The 16,650-nt window shown below is 38.8% G+C and overlaps 3 protein-coding genes across 3 annotated transcripts; 2 read left to right on the forward strand and 1 right to left on the reverse strand.

Moving 5' to 3' along the window:
- The first annotated feature begins 260 nt into the window (after nucleotides 1–260).
- LOC137946020 (squamosa promoter-binding-like protein 8) lies at nucleotides 261–2,424 on the forward strand. The gene is made up of 3 exons (XM_068792168.1): nucleotides 261–1,274; nucleotides 1,806–1,927; nucleotides 2,048–2,424. Exons 1-3 carry the CDS (start codon nucleotides 706–708, stop codon nucleotides 2,386–2,388), a joined length of 1,032 nt encoding a protein of 343 aa, XP_068648269.1. The 5' UTR covers nucleotides 261–705; the 3' UTR covers nucleotides 2,389–2,424.
- A 1,278-nt stretch (nucleotides 2,425–3,702) lies between these two features.
- Nucleotides 3,703–6,005, forward strand: LOC137946488 (pentatricopeptide repeat-containing protein At5g44230). The gene has a single exon (XM_068792801.1). The coding sequence runs from the start codon at nucleotides 3,714–3,716 to the stop codon at nucleotides 5,673–5,675; it is 1,962 nt and encodes a 653-aa protein (XP_068648902.1). The 5' UTR covers nucleotides 3,703–3,713; the 3' UTR covers nucleotides 5,676–6,005.
- A 2,078-nt stretch (nucleotides 6,006–8,083) lies between these two features.
- LOC137946430 (transcription factor bHLH146-like) lies at nucleotides 8,084–14,294 on the reverse strand. The gene is made up of 2 exons (XM_068792714.1): nucleotides 12,976–14,294; nucleotides 8,084–8,466 (listed from the first exon to the last, which is right to left on the reverse strand). The coding sequence occupies exon 1, from the start codon at nucleotides 13,705–13,707 to the stop codon at nucleotides 13,021–13,023; it is 687 nt and encodes a 228-aa protein (XP_068648815.1). The 5' UTR covers nucleotides 13,708–14,294; the 3' UTR covers nucleotides 8,084–8,466; nucleotides 12,976–13,020.
- Between the last annotated feature and the right edge of the window lie 2,356 nt (nucleotides 14,295–16,650).

Raw genomic sequence — 16,650 nt, forward strand, 5'->3', positions numbered from 1 at the left:
TTGTTCAAACTGGAAATGTGAAGTGCGGCTTTTTGGTTTTTTACTCTTCCCTGTATCCTTCTGTCTCCCTTGCTTAAATCTTACAGACACGGGGAGTCGCTCTCTTCATTGCATCTAGTCCCTCCTGACTCCATCGTACAAGAGTCTCCATCAAAGGTCTGACAGAATTATAAGGCCAGTGAGGCCCAGAAAGTTGAAAAGAAAACCCCACGAAGTTAAAAAAAAAAGTTTCAGAGGAAAAAAATAAAGGACTGCAAGAGTTACTGCAAACTCCAAACAAGCCACAGATGCTCAGCTTAAAACAGCCTTCATGCTGTGAGCTCGGAGCAAGTCTAGTTGGACTCTCTCTCCCTCTCCCTACCCCTACCTCTCTCTCTCTCTTTAGTTTCAGACATCCTGAAATGGAAAAAGAAGAAATATAGGGTTGTCCATGGTTTTCGCTACACCATTGGAGTAGATTTGTCCTTGTGAACAGTAAGAAGGCTGGAACTTCTATTAACTCTTTTCTGTTTTCTTCTCAGATCAGTCTCCACTTTATTTGTTGCTCTTTGAATATGGATTGATGCTGTGTTCTAGAAGGAAGATATAGAAGCAAGGACGAAGAAGCAGCGCGTCAACTAACCTTTGGAGTCTGCTTCCGTTGTCCATGAATTTTCTTTTCTTTTGAGTCAATCTCTTCGTTTATGTTATTTAAATGGAGAGAAGATGAACGACTGTAACACCACTGAACCAGCTGCTCAAGAACCGCCCGTCAGTCTTAGCTGGAACGCTTCCCCCTCCATCATGTCATTTTCAGCGTTAGCGCCAAATTCCCAGAAACAGCCTTGGGACTTCGAGATCAATACAGGCGTCAACAACAGTAATTTCATCCAGCCACCAAACTGCTTCTTAGATTTTTCCTCCTCTCTTCCGGCCACTTTCACCCAGAACAGCTTCTCTCAAATCCCAGAATTTCAAAATGGGTTCTCGAAGAGAGAAGACGACAGTTACGTGTTGGATCCGGGAAACTACAGCAGTGCGAGAATTGGGCTGAATCTTGGACACCGAACTTATTTCTCCTCGCGAGAGACGGCCGTGATCGATCGATTGTTCAAACGCTCTCGCGGGTTTTACCAAGCCAGCCAAATTCCTCGTTGCCAAGCTGAAGGGTGCAAAGTTGACCTAACGAACGCAAAGCATTACCACCGGCGGCATAAGGTCTGCGAATTCCACTCCAAGGCCATCAAGGTTGTCGCTGGTGGACTGGAACAGCGATTCTGCCAGCAATGCAGTAGGTAAGAGAAGCCAAATCACTGAAAGACAAAAACTGACATTTATTTGCTCCTCTGAGTGAGGATTTCGGTGCAATCTAGGTCTAGCAAGATAAAGTGCAATCTGATAATTGTATTTCCAAGACCCACTTTCTGGTCTCTACTAATTCGTTCCATAGAACGAATCATTGACAAAAGTAAAGAAGGGCCTACTCCTTGGGGGGATGGTTGCAAAATTATTCATTCTTGTCTTTGTTCGGTGAAGTTTTTCTTTTCTTCCTTCTGCTTGTTGTAGAGGAAATCAGGAGAAGAAAATTTATGTCGGGATTTGCAAAACTCCAAAATTATAGTAAATTTCATTTTCGGAGTTGCAAATCGCAAATAGACCCTAGTTTCAGTTGATTTTTTTACCTTCTTGCAGATATTTATGAGAAAAATGAAGTAATGCTTTTATCAACAGTTACAAAATTCCAATTATATTTCGTTGTAGGATGTGGGTGCTCTGATCCATTTTGTTCATTCCTTCTTTCTCTTTTCTGTGTTTGTCGTGGTCAGGTTTCATGTCTTGGCTGAGTTTGATGATGTTAAGCGAAGCTGCAGAAAGAGATTGGCAGATCACAATCGTCGACGACGAAAGCCACAATTTCCAGCAAAGACAGCAGACAAGGATGCAAAAGGTCTTTGCTTTCATCTACTTTACGTGTCTTTTCGACACACTGATCTTGATTACTGGGCTTAAAAACTCGAGCTGGGTGGTTTCCTTTTCCTAACACCTTCATCATTTCACCTCTGCGCAGGCAGTGACAAGTCCCCATCCTCAACACTTCCCCTACTAACGGAAGGAAGTGAAGCAGCCAAGAGAGAACAATCTCAGCAGAAGCAGCAAAAGACAGTGGCGGACAACCAGTCACGGAAAGGGCCTCCAGGCCTGTCTCTGGGTGGGTTTGTTCAGAACTGGAGGAGCTCGTTTCCTTCACATTCTTCAAGCTTTTTGGGGAGAGAAACAAATGTCTCCCTTTCTCCTTCAGGGTGTACGCTCATGAGCAGCTGCTTTCATGATCAGACTCAACCGCAAGAAGAGGATTTACAGAATCTGTTCCACTTGGGTAAGACCATCTTTGACGTGGAGATGCTTTGATTAAGGAATCAATACGACAACACAAGAGCTGTGAGAGATTCTCTGCCTTCGGTAATAAAAGGGTTTTTGATCGTGTTTTGTTAGTAATGACGAAAACTGTATGCCCTTAAAGTGAGAAGCTTCTGCGATGCTTCGCTTAACCAGAACCAGAACCAGAACAACTGAGACAATTCAGATTTGAAGAGAAAGTAGGAACCCTCGTTTAGAATGCGATAATCTAAGAATTTTGGTTTAAGCAATCTTAAGCCAATGTAATTTTTCAAGGGGTCCCTTTGTATCCTTTCTGCTAGTTTTTTAAAAATTGTAAAAAAAAATAAAAAATGACGCCGTTAGTGACTACATTTGCTACAGTTTGTAAGTGAATAGTCTCTTGAATGAGATTCCTTGAGAGGATCTGACACAACCCCTTTCATTTGGATCCATGGAAGGTTCTCAATAATTTGATCATGGGAAAAAAAAATTATTGAACAAGATCACTTTGATCAACCCAAAAAATTTGATGAGATAGCTTGTTTTTGTCACTCTTGCTTCATTATATATTTACCTTATGTTTTTCTATTTTTATCCCTAGCTCTTCCTTTTTAGGTATGACTCACTATCCATTAGATAAAGATAACAAAGTCAGTTTATAACTTCTTCATCGGAACTTCAGAATAGACAAGACACTATTATTCCGGAATTTGATTATCATGGATTGAATTATCTTTGATCCTTCGCTTTTGTTTGCATTCCGTTTATGAATTTCATAATGATATAGAAATTCGTATTTTATATGATGCACCATCATGGAATCATAATATTTGACTTAACAACCATAGTTGCTATTAACATCGGATGGTGATATCATCAACTAAAGGCTTTGTAAGGTACATATACTGTCTGTGGGGCACCGTTATAAATCCTCTGGACCACATCAGTGTCACCCCGGCGAGCCCTCTCTGTAGCTTCTGCTCATCGCTGAAGCTTCCACGGTAAGGGCTTTTCACGAGTCACTCAACAGCGACGTTGAAAATCATGCCCCAATAAAACCAGTGAGCTCAGTTACGCAATCAGGTTTTAGCCTTCACTGGTTCTTATTGTTGTATGATCCATCGGGTTTGCGTCATTTTAAACCCGGTTCAACACACCGCATAATTCAAGCCATTGAACCAAATGGGCTACCATTTGGCGAAATTCACGAGCTATTTGAGTGACGTGTAATAAGAGCTATAAGTGATTTAGTAATTCTGAGGGTTAACCCCGCTCTAGTCCAATACTGAAGAGTTCAAAACCCAAACTCGTCAAGCCACATTAGTTGTAGACGAAATTGTTTAACAGAGCTGCTAATGCTGGCTGGTCGTTGCTGCCGCGAGACGAGAATCAGCTTTGCAGTCGCGCCTTTGCTGCACGAGCATTTCCCCTCACCGCTCTTAGGCATTTCCTCGAACGATTCGTTCCGAGGTTGTCGACGCGTCCTAGAGTCCCGCTTAATTTCTGCCCTCGATGGCTGCGACTGCCTCGTTCATCTTAAGCACGTCCACGGCCACCTCCTACGCGCCGGACTCGACCAGAGCAGCTTCGTTCTCGCTAAGCTCCTCCGAACGCTCACCAATCTCAACATCCCCGTGGAAGGTTACGCTCGTCAACTGTTCGACCAAGTTCGCCACCCGAATCCATTCCTTTACACGGCCATCATTCGGGGATACGCCCTTCAGGGCCCCATTCAGCAGGCCTTCGTTTTATTTACACGAATGAGAATAACCGAAACCCCGCCCTTGACTTTTACTTTCTCTGCGCTCTTCAAAGCTTCTGCGGTGGCGCTTGATGCAGGTGTAGGCGCTCAAGTTCATTCCCAAATAGTTCGCTTAGGTGGTTTCGATCTTGATCTTTATGTGAACAATACACTCATAGATATGTACATTAAATGCGAGTGTTTTGATGATGCCAGAAAGGTGTTTGATACAATGCCGCACAGAGATGTCCTCTCTTGGACGTCTCTGATTGTTGGGTACGTTAGAAGGGGAGACATGGAAAAATCAAGCGAATTATTCGACCAAATGGGTGAGAAAGATATGGTTGCATGGACCACGATGATTACAGGTAACGCGCAAAACAGCAGGCCTCGGGAGGCATTGCGGATTTTTGAGCAAATGTGGTCAATGGGGATTGAGACAGATGAAGTCACGCTAGTGGGAGTTATTTCAGCCTGCGCGCAGTTGGGTTCGTTAAAATATGGTCAGTGGCTTCGTTTCATTGCCAGGCAACGTGGGCTTGATCAAAATGTCATTGCGGGTTCCGCGTTGGTAGACATGTTTGCGAAGTGCGGTTCCTTGGATGAAGCTCGGGAGGCATTCAACGCGGTAAAAGAGAAGAATGTCTTTACATATAGTGCAATGATAGTAGGGCTTGCAATGCACGGTCGTGCCCTCCCTGCAATGCAGTTGTTTGAAGAAATGGTGATCACAGAAACTGAGCCCAACGGGGTCACGTTTATAGGAGTGCTTACTGCATGTAGTCATGCAGGATATGTTGATCAAGGGCGACAATACTTTGCCATTATGAGTGAAAAATATCAAATTGCTCCCACTTCAGACCACTATGCATGCATGGTTGATCTATTGGGCAGGGCAGGACTCGTGGAGGAAGCTTACGATCTCATCCAATCAATGCCGGTTGGTATTAAGCTCCATGGGGGTGTGTGGGGTGCATTGCTCGGTGCGTGCAGGCTCCATGGTAGGCCCCATATCGCTGCTGTTGCTTCCAAGCATTTGTTTGAGCTTGAACCTGATGGTATTGGCAATTATGTATTGCTTGCAAATATATATGCATCTGCTGGACTGTGGGCGGAGGTTGTGAAGGTAAGAAAAATGATGAGGGAGAAAGGTTTGAAGAAGAACCCAGGCTGCAGTTGGGTGGAAGCAAAGGATGGCCGCCTGCACGAGTTCTTTGCAAGTGGCAGAACCCACCCAAGGTACAATGAGATAATGACAGTCCTGGAAGAGTTACTAGAGAGACTTAAGCAGTCTGGATATGTTCCAATTTTGAGCTGTGTAATCTATGATATTGGTGATAGTGAGAAGGAACAGTTGCTTAAGACACACAGTGAGAAGCTGGCGTTGGCATTTAGCCTCCTTGACACAAGCCAAGGAAGTGTTATTAGAATTGCAAAGAACATTAGAATGTGCGAAGATTGTCATGTGTTCATGTGCCTTGCTTCTCAAATTACTGGCAGGGAGATTGTGGTTAGGGATAACATGAGATTTCACCATTTTAAAGATGGCCTCTGTTCTTGTGGCAACTTTTGGTGACAGTGAACCAATCTCTGGACGAGATTGGTGCATCTCATTCTGTCTGTAACCAAAGGTTATTAGAGTTTTGAGATTTTTTTATTTTTTTCTTCAATAAGTTGTTTGTGTCCCAATGTCTGCCAATAGTTAATCTCAAATTGTTTCGGTAACTTATAATCACATTTTAGATTCTAAGAAGATTTCAGCTAGAAGGTTTTCCCCTCTTGCAGATTATTGTACTGTCAGAAGGGTCTGCATGTAATTTTCAGTATTCCAAATGCTTCGTTTTACTATTTTCTCTGAAGAGATATGGATCAAATAGTAAATGTTGACAAAAAATCCAATGTAAAAATCTAAACTCTGGTTCTTGTAGAGGAATTCATTCTTTGGAGTACGATGCAGCGTCGCTGAACGACTTCTTGGAGATAACCGAAGGAGAGAGCAGCTCAGGAGGAATAAATGGAGACTTGTCCCTGATCAACCCGGTGTTTACCATGTGTCGAATGCATCATAGTCGTTAATAGATTTGGTGTTTTCCTCTGTAGCATGCACACAGTAAGTAAAAAGTTAAATGATGTTTACTACCAATTGAGTGCAATTAGCAGGAAATACTAAATGATTTTTATGTTATTTTGTTGTGGAAAGAGAGAGCTTTGTCTGATCCTATTTCAACGCGCAAAAAGAAAGTTCATAAGAAAAGGGAGGACGGTGGTGGGGGAGGCAGAAGCCTTGGCACTGTATTCACATTGGATGGGGAAGTATTAAACTTTCTTTTTAACACAATAGTCAGGGAGGGTAGATGATGGGAGAAAGCTAAAAGGGTCACAATAGGAGAGAAATTTCATTTGGTTTCTCAGCATCGCTACATAAAATTTGGCCCTTTAGATTTCTAGAGCAAGAGAATGAGTTCGAGCTTTTCGTTTATGGAGATCAGGAATCTGCCTCGTACTTAGATGTGAATTAGGAAACTATCATGTGGAGGGGGAGGACGATTAAGCCAAATCTTCAACTTGACAGGGTTTTTAACCAAATTACCCATTTTTAAAAACTTATTTTGATAAATGACATCACTTTGAATTAATTTTTAAAAAAACTCAACTTTGACCGGTCCACTGTACATGTGTACAATCAAAGGAGATTCGTAAGCTTTGATTGTTTACGTGTCACCACATCATCAACACTATATAAACACATTGATTGCTACATCACCATTTTGTTCTGTCAGCAGCCAAAGAAGATGTTACATCATTAAATGACAAAAAAAATTAATAATTTTTTTATTTTAAAAATTAAATTTATGAATACACTTTCCATTACCTTATATTTAAAATAAAAAATTAAAAATTAACTCTTACCAATTTAAAACCATTAATTATCGATTAAAATATTTATTAATTAAAAAATATATAAAAATTCTATATTAGAGTTTAAAAATAAAATTTAACGTTGCACTTTTTATAAATTTATATTTTAAAAAATAAAAATAAATAATTATACTACTTAATTAAAAATTTTACTTACATATTATCTATTTAAAATATTTATAAATTTAAATATTTATAAATAAAAAAATCTTACTCTTACCCATTTATTATCGATTTAAAATATTTATAAATAGAAAAATAATACAAAAAAGTTATTTTAGAGTTTAAAAATATAATTTATCTGTACACTTTTATCAGTTTATTTATAAAACAATAAATTATTTAAAAAATATATTAATTAATTAAAAATATTAAAACACCTTTTATTATAGATTTAAAATATTTATTAACTGAAAAATATGAAAATTTTACTTTACAGTTTAAAAAATAAATGTATCGGTACACTTTTTATTACCTTATATTTAAAATAATAATTTATTAAAAAATCTTACTCTTACCTATTTAACACTTTTTTATTATCAATTTAAAATATTTTTAATTATTTTTTTTTTAAATTTTAATTTTGAGTTTAAAAATCAAATTTATCAGTAAATTTTTTAAATTTATCGATACATTTTTATTATCTTATATTTTAAATAATTAAAAATAAAATAAATATACCAATTAATTAAAAAAACTTACTCTTACTTATTTAACACATTTTATTATCGATTTAAAATATTTTTTAATTAAAAAAATTATTAAAATTTTTATTTTAGAGTTTAAAAATCAAATTTATCGATACACATTTTGTTACCTTATATTTAAAATAACATAATATAAAATTATTATTAATTAATTAAAAATCTTACTCTTACCTATTTAATACTTTTTATTATCGATTTAAATTATTACTAATTGAAAAAAAATATTTTAGAGTTTAAAAATCAAATTTATGAGTAATCATTTTATTACCTTATATTTACAATAATAAGCAAGGATGGATGTGAAAGGAAGTCATATATTAATAAATGATTTTACATCAAAATGTCAAAGAATATAAAGTTTCATGTTTTCTGCCTCTTCTTTCCTTCCGATATGGATTTTGTAGTCAAATAACTATAATTACTAGTTTGGCTTCAAGTTTCTGTATCATGACCTGAATTGGTGCTCTCTCGCTGCTTAGGTCTAACATCCTCACAAGTTACTAAAGGCCTATCAGAATCCATCTCCAAATCTTTATCCACATCCAGGTTTGGCTTGAGCTGAAAACCCAAGGGTTGCTCTTGTCTTTTGTTGGTCTAGAAGGTCAAGTGAGTCATTTTCCAATTGATCAGAAAGGTTTTCTGCCAAACTCTTACCTGGTAGACATGTTCTACAAACGAATCTGGAGGACCCATCCGAGCTTTTGATTGATTATTTCCAGATGGGGAGATCAAATCTTGAACCTACATGAAAGAAAGAAAAACAAACCTTAATGCATTCAAGTATGTACTTTATATGTTGAAATGAAACAAAATAAACAGGGCAAACAATATTGGCAAAGAGACAGATAAGTGATCAAACTTGTTCATTGTAGAGATCAAATGCAGTGATATAAAAATAAAATCGTGAAGTAGAAGTGCTATCTTCATATATATTCAGGCACCCAATTATATCTGGTTTTTCAACTCTGTTACTATGAACCCCGACTTCGAATATCTCGTCTCCCTCCCGTTTAATATCTTCTAAACCAATATCATTATCACTAAAACTATCAATATCATCATCATTAACAACCCTGAATAAACATAACAATAAACATAAAAATCCAGGTAGGGATAACATAAATATCACACATTTAACAACGAAAGGGTAAAAAAATTACATTAGAGAATATGTTCCACAATCAGATAGTGATGCAATAGACAAGGAATTCAAAAACCCCACTTCACGCCCTTGTGTATTAAACTTATATAGATAATAGTTTGTACTTAAAAACAAGTCATGTAAACTTAACAATTCAAATCATAAATATATGAACATAAATACTTACTCCTGTGTACGTGATAATACTTGTTCTTGGGGATAGGATGTTTCACCAATAAAGTTTTGATTCCTCATACCTTCCCTTCCATGGGCTCTTTGTCTTAAAACCTTATTTTCTAAGTAAATCTCAACCATAGATCGATTTCTTGAAGTCATCTCAAATAATTCAGTCAAATCATGATCATCTTCCACATTTACGATAATAAAAACCATGTCAAAAAATTGAACTTTGGCCTTAATAATCATTGGATGAGTATCACCATCCCACCTCGTGACTCCGTACAACATTACTAAAATTCGCTAAACTTAGTCGAAATTGCAATCCTTTTGATTCGTGATTGACCTCCATCATAACTATTAAAATATCCAGACTTCTCCATCAATTTTTCATTGTATCGACAAAAGAACCCAACAATTGATGCCATATTATCTATAAAATTTATCTAAGTTCTAATTTTTATGACTAGTCCTAACAATGCAAATTCAAACCCAAGTCCAAATTCACTGAACACCCCTGGTAGAGCCCCATATGACTTCGCAGTCACTAAGAACCATACCTCATCAGTGATGGCGGTCGGGTTTCGTTGGCTAATGGATGCCCCTGTAGGCGACTCAGCCTAGTTTGAATTAGATACAACCCACACTCCATTACCCCACCTACTCTTAATCAGACTCTCTACCCATCCCTAGGGACACATGGAAACTCAATAAAACATAGACAAAAAAAAATACCATGTGGTGGTTATTTATAATAATTGAATCTCCTCACCACATGGCAAAATCATTCCATAATACTTCCAAATTATTCTACAACATTTAAAAATTAATTGAACTAATTCTATAGCAGATGACTAGTCCTAACAATGCAAAAACACACCTATGTTCAAATTCATCGAACAACCTTGGTAGAGCTCCATATGATTACACAAAGTCTACAAATCGTAACTCGTCAGTGATGGGGGTCGAGTTTTGTTGGCTAATAGACGCATGTCTAGGCGACTCAGCCTAGTTTGAACTGGACACAACCCACCTTCCATTACCCAACCTACTCTTAATCAGACTCTCTACCCATCCCTAGGGACACATGGAAACTCAAAAAAACATAGACAAAAAAAATACTATGTGGTGGTTATTTATAACAATTCAATCTCCTCACCACATGGCAAAATCATTCTATAGTACTTCACAATTATTCTACAACATTTAAAAATTAATCGAACTAATTCTATAGCAGATGACTAGTCCTAACAATGCAAAAATACGCCTAAGTCCAAATTCACCAAACACCCTTGGTATAGCCCCTTATGACATTGCAGTCACAACAAACCGTACCTCATCAGTGATGGGGGTCGGGTTTCGTTGGCTAACGGACACCCATGCAGGCGACTCAACCTAGTTTGAACTGGACTCAACCCACTCTCCATTACCCAACCTACTCTTAATTAGACTTTGTACCCATCCTAGTAACTAGGGCAAACATAAGAAAACATAAACAAACAAAAAAAACCCAAGTGGTGGATATTTATAACACTCAAATCTCTTCACCACATGGCATGATCATTTGGTGACACTTCAAATTTATTTAACAACAACTAGCAACTAAAAATCCTACAAACCTTAGCTCAATAGAGTAAATTGCAACTTCATAAATCAAAAAATTAAACTAGCAACTTCAAAAAATACAACATTCAATGGCATAGGAATCCATAAACAAAAATACAGAAAATTAATAAATACGGAGAGGGAAATTCAATCAAGTTTCAATTAAACTTTACAATAATTTTAATTTATCTACAATTGACAGAAATTTTATTAACATAAAATTATAAATTAAACACCTAAAATCAAATCAACATTATAATTAAACACAATAATTAGATTTAGTTAACAAAAACCCTAAAAAATCACCCTACTAAATCGGCTTCTGAAATTCAAATTCGGGTTTGGAGGGTGAGTAGGGCTTCAATTTTGAGAGAAGGGGTGGCGAGAGAGTGAAATGATAGGGTATTAAGAGAGGGGGCATTGAAAGGAAATTATAGGGTTTGATTTTGAGAGGGGGCGGCGAGGAGATGAAATGATACGCTTCAGTTTTGAGAAAGGGGTGGCAAGAGGATGAATGGAGGGGAACCGAAAAGAAGAGTGAGAGATGTGGCTAAGATGAAGTCTGGGTTGAGAGCAAGAGAGGGCGGTTGAGAGGGGAGCGTCGAGGGCGAGGGTGAGGCCGAGTGGCGGTAGCTGGCACAGCGAGAGGGCGAGAGGAGAGGATAAGAGAAAGATCAAGTGCGGAGAGATAGAACGAAAAAATAAGAAGTGAAGAGGGCTTATGTGGCGCGAGATGATGTGTCATAATGGTGACATGGCAATCGATGTGTCTACCTACTCACGCAGTGCTGATGATGAGGTGACACATAATCAGTCAAACCTTACGTGTCACCTTTGACTGTACACATATACAATGGACCGGTCAAAGTTGGGTATTTTTCAAAATAAGTTCAAAGTGATTTCATATATCAAAATAAGTTTTTAAAAATGGGTAATTTGGTTAAAAAAACCCTTGATTATATAATGCATCACTTGAAAGCTACCTGGAATGCAAAAGGAAAGCAATCCTGCAATATGATTTTTTCTATTTTGACTCTAATATACTATGTAGATATAATGTTAAGAAATAGTCTGGATTAGTAAGTACAAAGATCTTGAGTTTATTAATTGGAAAATAAATTCTTCACTTGCAGGCCCTTTTACCATGTTCAGTTAGGTCTAAGGCTCATCCTAAAATGACTAGCCAACTTAGGAAGCATTTTTTCCAACTAATAAACTCAAAATTTTTATACTCACTAGTCCATGTGGGACTATTCCTTAACACCCCCCATCACATGTAGGTCATCTTCTTTGACTTTACATGTGAATAATTTAGGTGGAGGCCCACATATGAGTACATGTTTCGCTACCATGTTAACTTGGGTCCAAGGCCTGTCCCAACGAAGCCAATATCCCGATAGAGAAACAATATTTTTTGGCAGCTTCAAATGCTCTTTGAACTTACATATATGAAGGGGAATGTATATATATAAGTTGGCTAGTAATTTTGGGATAGACTTTAGACCCAACTTCACATGTAATACATTAGATCTTCTGGAGTAATAAATGTTCTATCAAGGGCAAATAAAAAAAAACACCTCGTGGAGGACATGTTCAACTTAGTTTGATCCTGCACGAGTCATAACTTAACCCATTCCTAAGAAGTAGCTTGAGAATACCCAATGCGAGCTAAATCAAGAAGAGAGAGCAACAGCTGAAACTGCAAATAATTAAGTCGAGTTTGGTTCTACAGGTGGGGAATCGCAACCCTAATTATGATGCAGCGTTATGGTGTCAGTTCTGGCACTAAACTGAAAATGAGTCTACATGTTTGTGTGAGAGAGAGAGACACAGAGAGAGAACAAACCTCAGCCAGAAAAGGTAAGATGGACTATTTCGATATTTGAAGGTGCGATGAACTTACTGTGTCAGAAGAAACAAGAAGATGGCACGAAAATTTCTGACTCAGAAGCGAAGAGGTAAGAAAACGAAAACCTACGAATGTCTTCCTTTTTCAAAAAATTTTCCTTCAACTCAATGAAGGCCTCTTCTGAATTTAATCATCTGATCACCTCTTTACTACTTCCCTAATTCTTCCCAAACGCTAAGCACCATTCATGGTTGTTAGCCTAAGTACTGATCAGCTGAGAGGAATAGTTCGGATCCGTTTCAATCATAACCTGACAGCGGTTTACTTTCCCTCTGAAGATTAAAAACGACAATAAAAGTACAATTAAACAAATACAAATTAACAAATTAACGTCTACCTTCCCTATTGCGATCTCTTTGTCTCTCATTCTCTCTCCTATTTACAACACATCGATATATAAGAACAGTAATGTACTTACCCATGCATTGACGTCTTCTACACGCTTTAATTTCTTGGTGATTCCCTACATCAGAACAGCTGATTGTGTATCAACTAGGGTTCGAAGGATATGCACCTGCAACTCGAGACAAACGACGTAACTCTTTACTTCGGTGAACAGTTTGCTTACTTCCATGTCGTTCCCACCGGGCAAAATCCTTCGGAGAGTCGCCAGACGTCGACCCAGTTCCTCATCCTCATCTCTTTCCCTGGCTCTCTTCCTTCGGTTTTTTCGACAAGTACTCTTCGAGATTATTGCAGAATTTTGAGAACTAGGGGCAGGGTAGCAGGTTTTGTGAGACACAGAAAGAAAGAAAGGTCTGGGAATGGCGGGTGGCATCGATATTGGAGAGAGAAGCTGCAGCTGCTTCTCTCCAAAGACGCTAAAGTTGTGTTTATGCACCGGGAGAAGGCTTGAGCGAGTTGATTTATGGAGAGTTTCTACGTTCATGTTTATCTTCAGCTTCTGTTTGAGGGCATGGCTCCAGATGAAGCCGCGGGCGGAGACTGCTAGAGCCATGTCAACTTGGTCTTTCACGAGCTTATACTTTTCTTGACCTTCGTCTGCATTGAACGATTCGAAGGAACCGAGTTTCAGCATGGCTGGCAACAAGTAATTCAAGTAGTTCTGGGAGAAGGTGGCGCGTAATGTAGCAAGTGGCTCCACAGAGTAGACCCTCTTTCTCTTGCCCCTCTGAAAGTCGTCCTCCATTGATGCAAGGGAATAAAAAGAGGTTGTGACTGCAACTCAAAAGTAAAATTTGATGATTTTCACGGGAAAAACATAATGATGATGCATTGTAGTGGTAGTGGCTTTGATGATTCAGATGATGACGGAAATGAAGTTACAGCAACAGCTATAACGACATTATAGGTGATTGGAGTGGAGTTGGTAAAGGTGGCGGCAGCGGTACTGGGGGCAATTGCATTTTCAGAAATAAGAAGTAAAAGGAACCAGATGAAAGAATGTCAACAATGGCAAGAAAAAGAGATCGAGTAAGAGTGAAAACTAATACGAGACAGAAGTATGAGGAAGATCGAAAGACCACTTGCTTCAGGAAGAACTAAATTAGATCAGTGAGTCATGCATGCAAGTTTAGAGATCCGGGCAGGCATCCATTCAAGCCCAGAGTTTCAGAAGAAAAGCGCAGAAGCACTGAAGAACCGCTCTATTAAAGCCGAATAGAGAGCCTGCTTCCACCTCCACTATCTCCACAGAAGGAGGACATCCATTCCAAATGCCATGCCCTCGGAAATAATTGATGAAAGAGGTAGGAGAAAGAAGTGGGAGTTTATGTTTAGAGGGATAAAAGGGGGGAGGGAAAGAAAGAAAAAGAAAGAGAGGACTCAAGTTGAAAGCTGCCAAAACCTAAAACCCTAGAGCCCAGTTTTTGTGGGGGTCTGTTTTTGGCATCTTCCTCCCCTCCCTCCTAAAAGGATTTGGAGTGCAGAGAGAGAAGAAGAAGAAGCACATGGCAGCACATGCTTCCCCTTCCTTCCCAGCTTTCTACACCTACCAAAAGTCTCCTCTTTCCCATGTGCACTACACAACAAAACACTAAACCCCACCATCAATGCTCTCACATGACTCCAACCAAAGCACCCTTTTCAGTTCTCTCCCTTCTTACTTCGACACTTAACCCTAATTTCCATCTCACACACCAAGCTTGTTTTTAGTCTGAAATCTGAATGACTCGATTTGACTCATTTCTCTTCAAGTTATCCGTTTGGGTACTGGAGTGGAATTTACAAGCAAATAAGAGAATTTTTAAGAAAAAGACGAGGTTTCCGAAATGGATATGTAGTTTGTTTTCTTTTCTCTAATTTTCTCTCAAGGTCAAGCCCCTCTTTTGTCGACACATGATCTTGGGGGGCCATGAACGGTCAGTGGAATAATATCACAAAAAAGAAAAAAAGAGACTTGAAGCAAAACCTATTTTACTCTGGATAAAAAATGGGTAATTTTTTTTGTGGCCATTGACGAACCCTATCTCGTCATTGTCCATTTGTTTCCTCATGAAGATATATGCACCAGATCCACCAGAAGCCGAGAGGCGGACTGCGAAGGCTTTCGGGTGCAAAGGATGCGAAGCAATGCAGAAGGAGACAGGAGGGGCAGAGGAAGCTGTGCGCGTCGACGTGGAAGCACGATGACGGGAAAGAGTGACCGGGAACCTGCAATCACTCCTCCACCTGAGAACTCGTCGAACCGTGACCATCATCAAAACCTGGAGCTACTCTTGTCCTCTGCAACTACGTGGTGTTGGAAACTGCCCTTCAATGAAAGCCCACATGGGGGAGGCTATCATTCCATAACATGAGGCCACATTTGGTGGGGTTCTCTTCACTTCCATCCTCATATCCTTTTCAGTTTTCTCACACCAAAGTGCAGTCAGCTGCAGTAGTCGTACAAGGGACTCTCGCCTGCCTCACCTTCAGTTAATCCCCCCTCACTACTTCCCACTGATCTATCCGGTGTGGTTGAAGAGTTAAGACGTTGGCCCATTGCTTCCGAAACTGAAAGGAAGTTGGACCAACCTCTGTAGTTAAAAAAGACCACTAGCAACTGCATGAGTACTACCAGAACGGAAGTTTACTTGGCTGAAAAATCAAGGAATTCTTGGTATACTCTACAAAAGCTTTAAAAATTACAGAAAACGGCGAACAATTGATCGGGAGAGAACGGAAAAATCCTGTTCCAGTTCTTTTGTTTGCTTTTCTAGTTTGGAATAGCCACAAGGATTATATTTACTCTGGGTTGATTTGTTTTCCTTAATGTAGTGAAAAAAGTGAAAATTTTCAGGAAGGTTGAGATTTGGGCATTGATGCAGTTTGGAATTGAGGAAGGAGGAGCACATGGGGATGATTCGTGAAGGCCCTACTTGCTGAGCTTTGTTTTTGGACAGATAATGTGGTCACATGCAAGAAGCCTATATGTTGACAAGCATCAAATAGTAGATTGAGAACAAAGGATCCCCTTTCCAAAAGAGAAAAAGGTTGACAAGGTTTGAGTAATTGCTTCCCTTATACTAATTATATCAACCCACATTGCCCAAGTTAACACATATATGATGCCCTCAACAGTCATTTCAATTAGAATGAAGGTACAATTCATAAACCACTTGAAAATGCTTGTGATTGCAATTTGCAAGAGGGCATTTCAGCTGCAACCCATCAATGACAGAAATGATCAGTTCCTTTTTGGAGTTTTTTATGTGTCTTCTGGATTGGATGATGAAAACCTTATCCTAAATCTTGTCTGCAATTATATGTTTATTATTATTCCATTGACCTATTATATGATTTTAAAAAGGAAATATTCACTAGTGAAGCAGGTGAGTTAACTCAAGACTCAGTAAGCCAGTGCACTCGGGGTTGACACATGGACGACTCAACCGGCGGTATTTTATTTTTATGATTTTCATCTACTAACACCAATGGTACGACATAGGATCACAAGCATTTTTCTCTGGATATGTGAAAGAGAAAGCTTCATCAGTCATCACATGGTGTGATGAAGGCTTTTGACAAGGCTATTCAAATATAATTCTGTGCAGCAAAAGTATGATGAAGCACCAACGCTTTCAGTGACAACGTAAAGCGGTGATGGGCACAACGCTTTCTTTGAGAAACTGTACTAGTATGTTGTTGCGCA

This window comes from Aristolochia californica, unplaced genomic scaffold (genome assembly GCF_029961685.1).
Source record: "Aristolochia californica isolate CCGP_79_NKW_82.1479 unplaced genomic scaffold, dmAriCali1.0.hap1 SCAF_12, whole genome shotgun sequence".
NCBI lineage: Eukaryota > Viridiplantae > Streptophyta > Magnoliopsida > Piperales > Aristolochiaceae > Aristolochia > Aristolochia californica.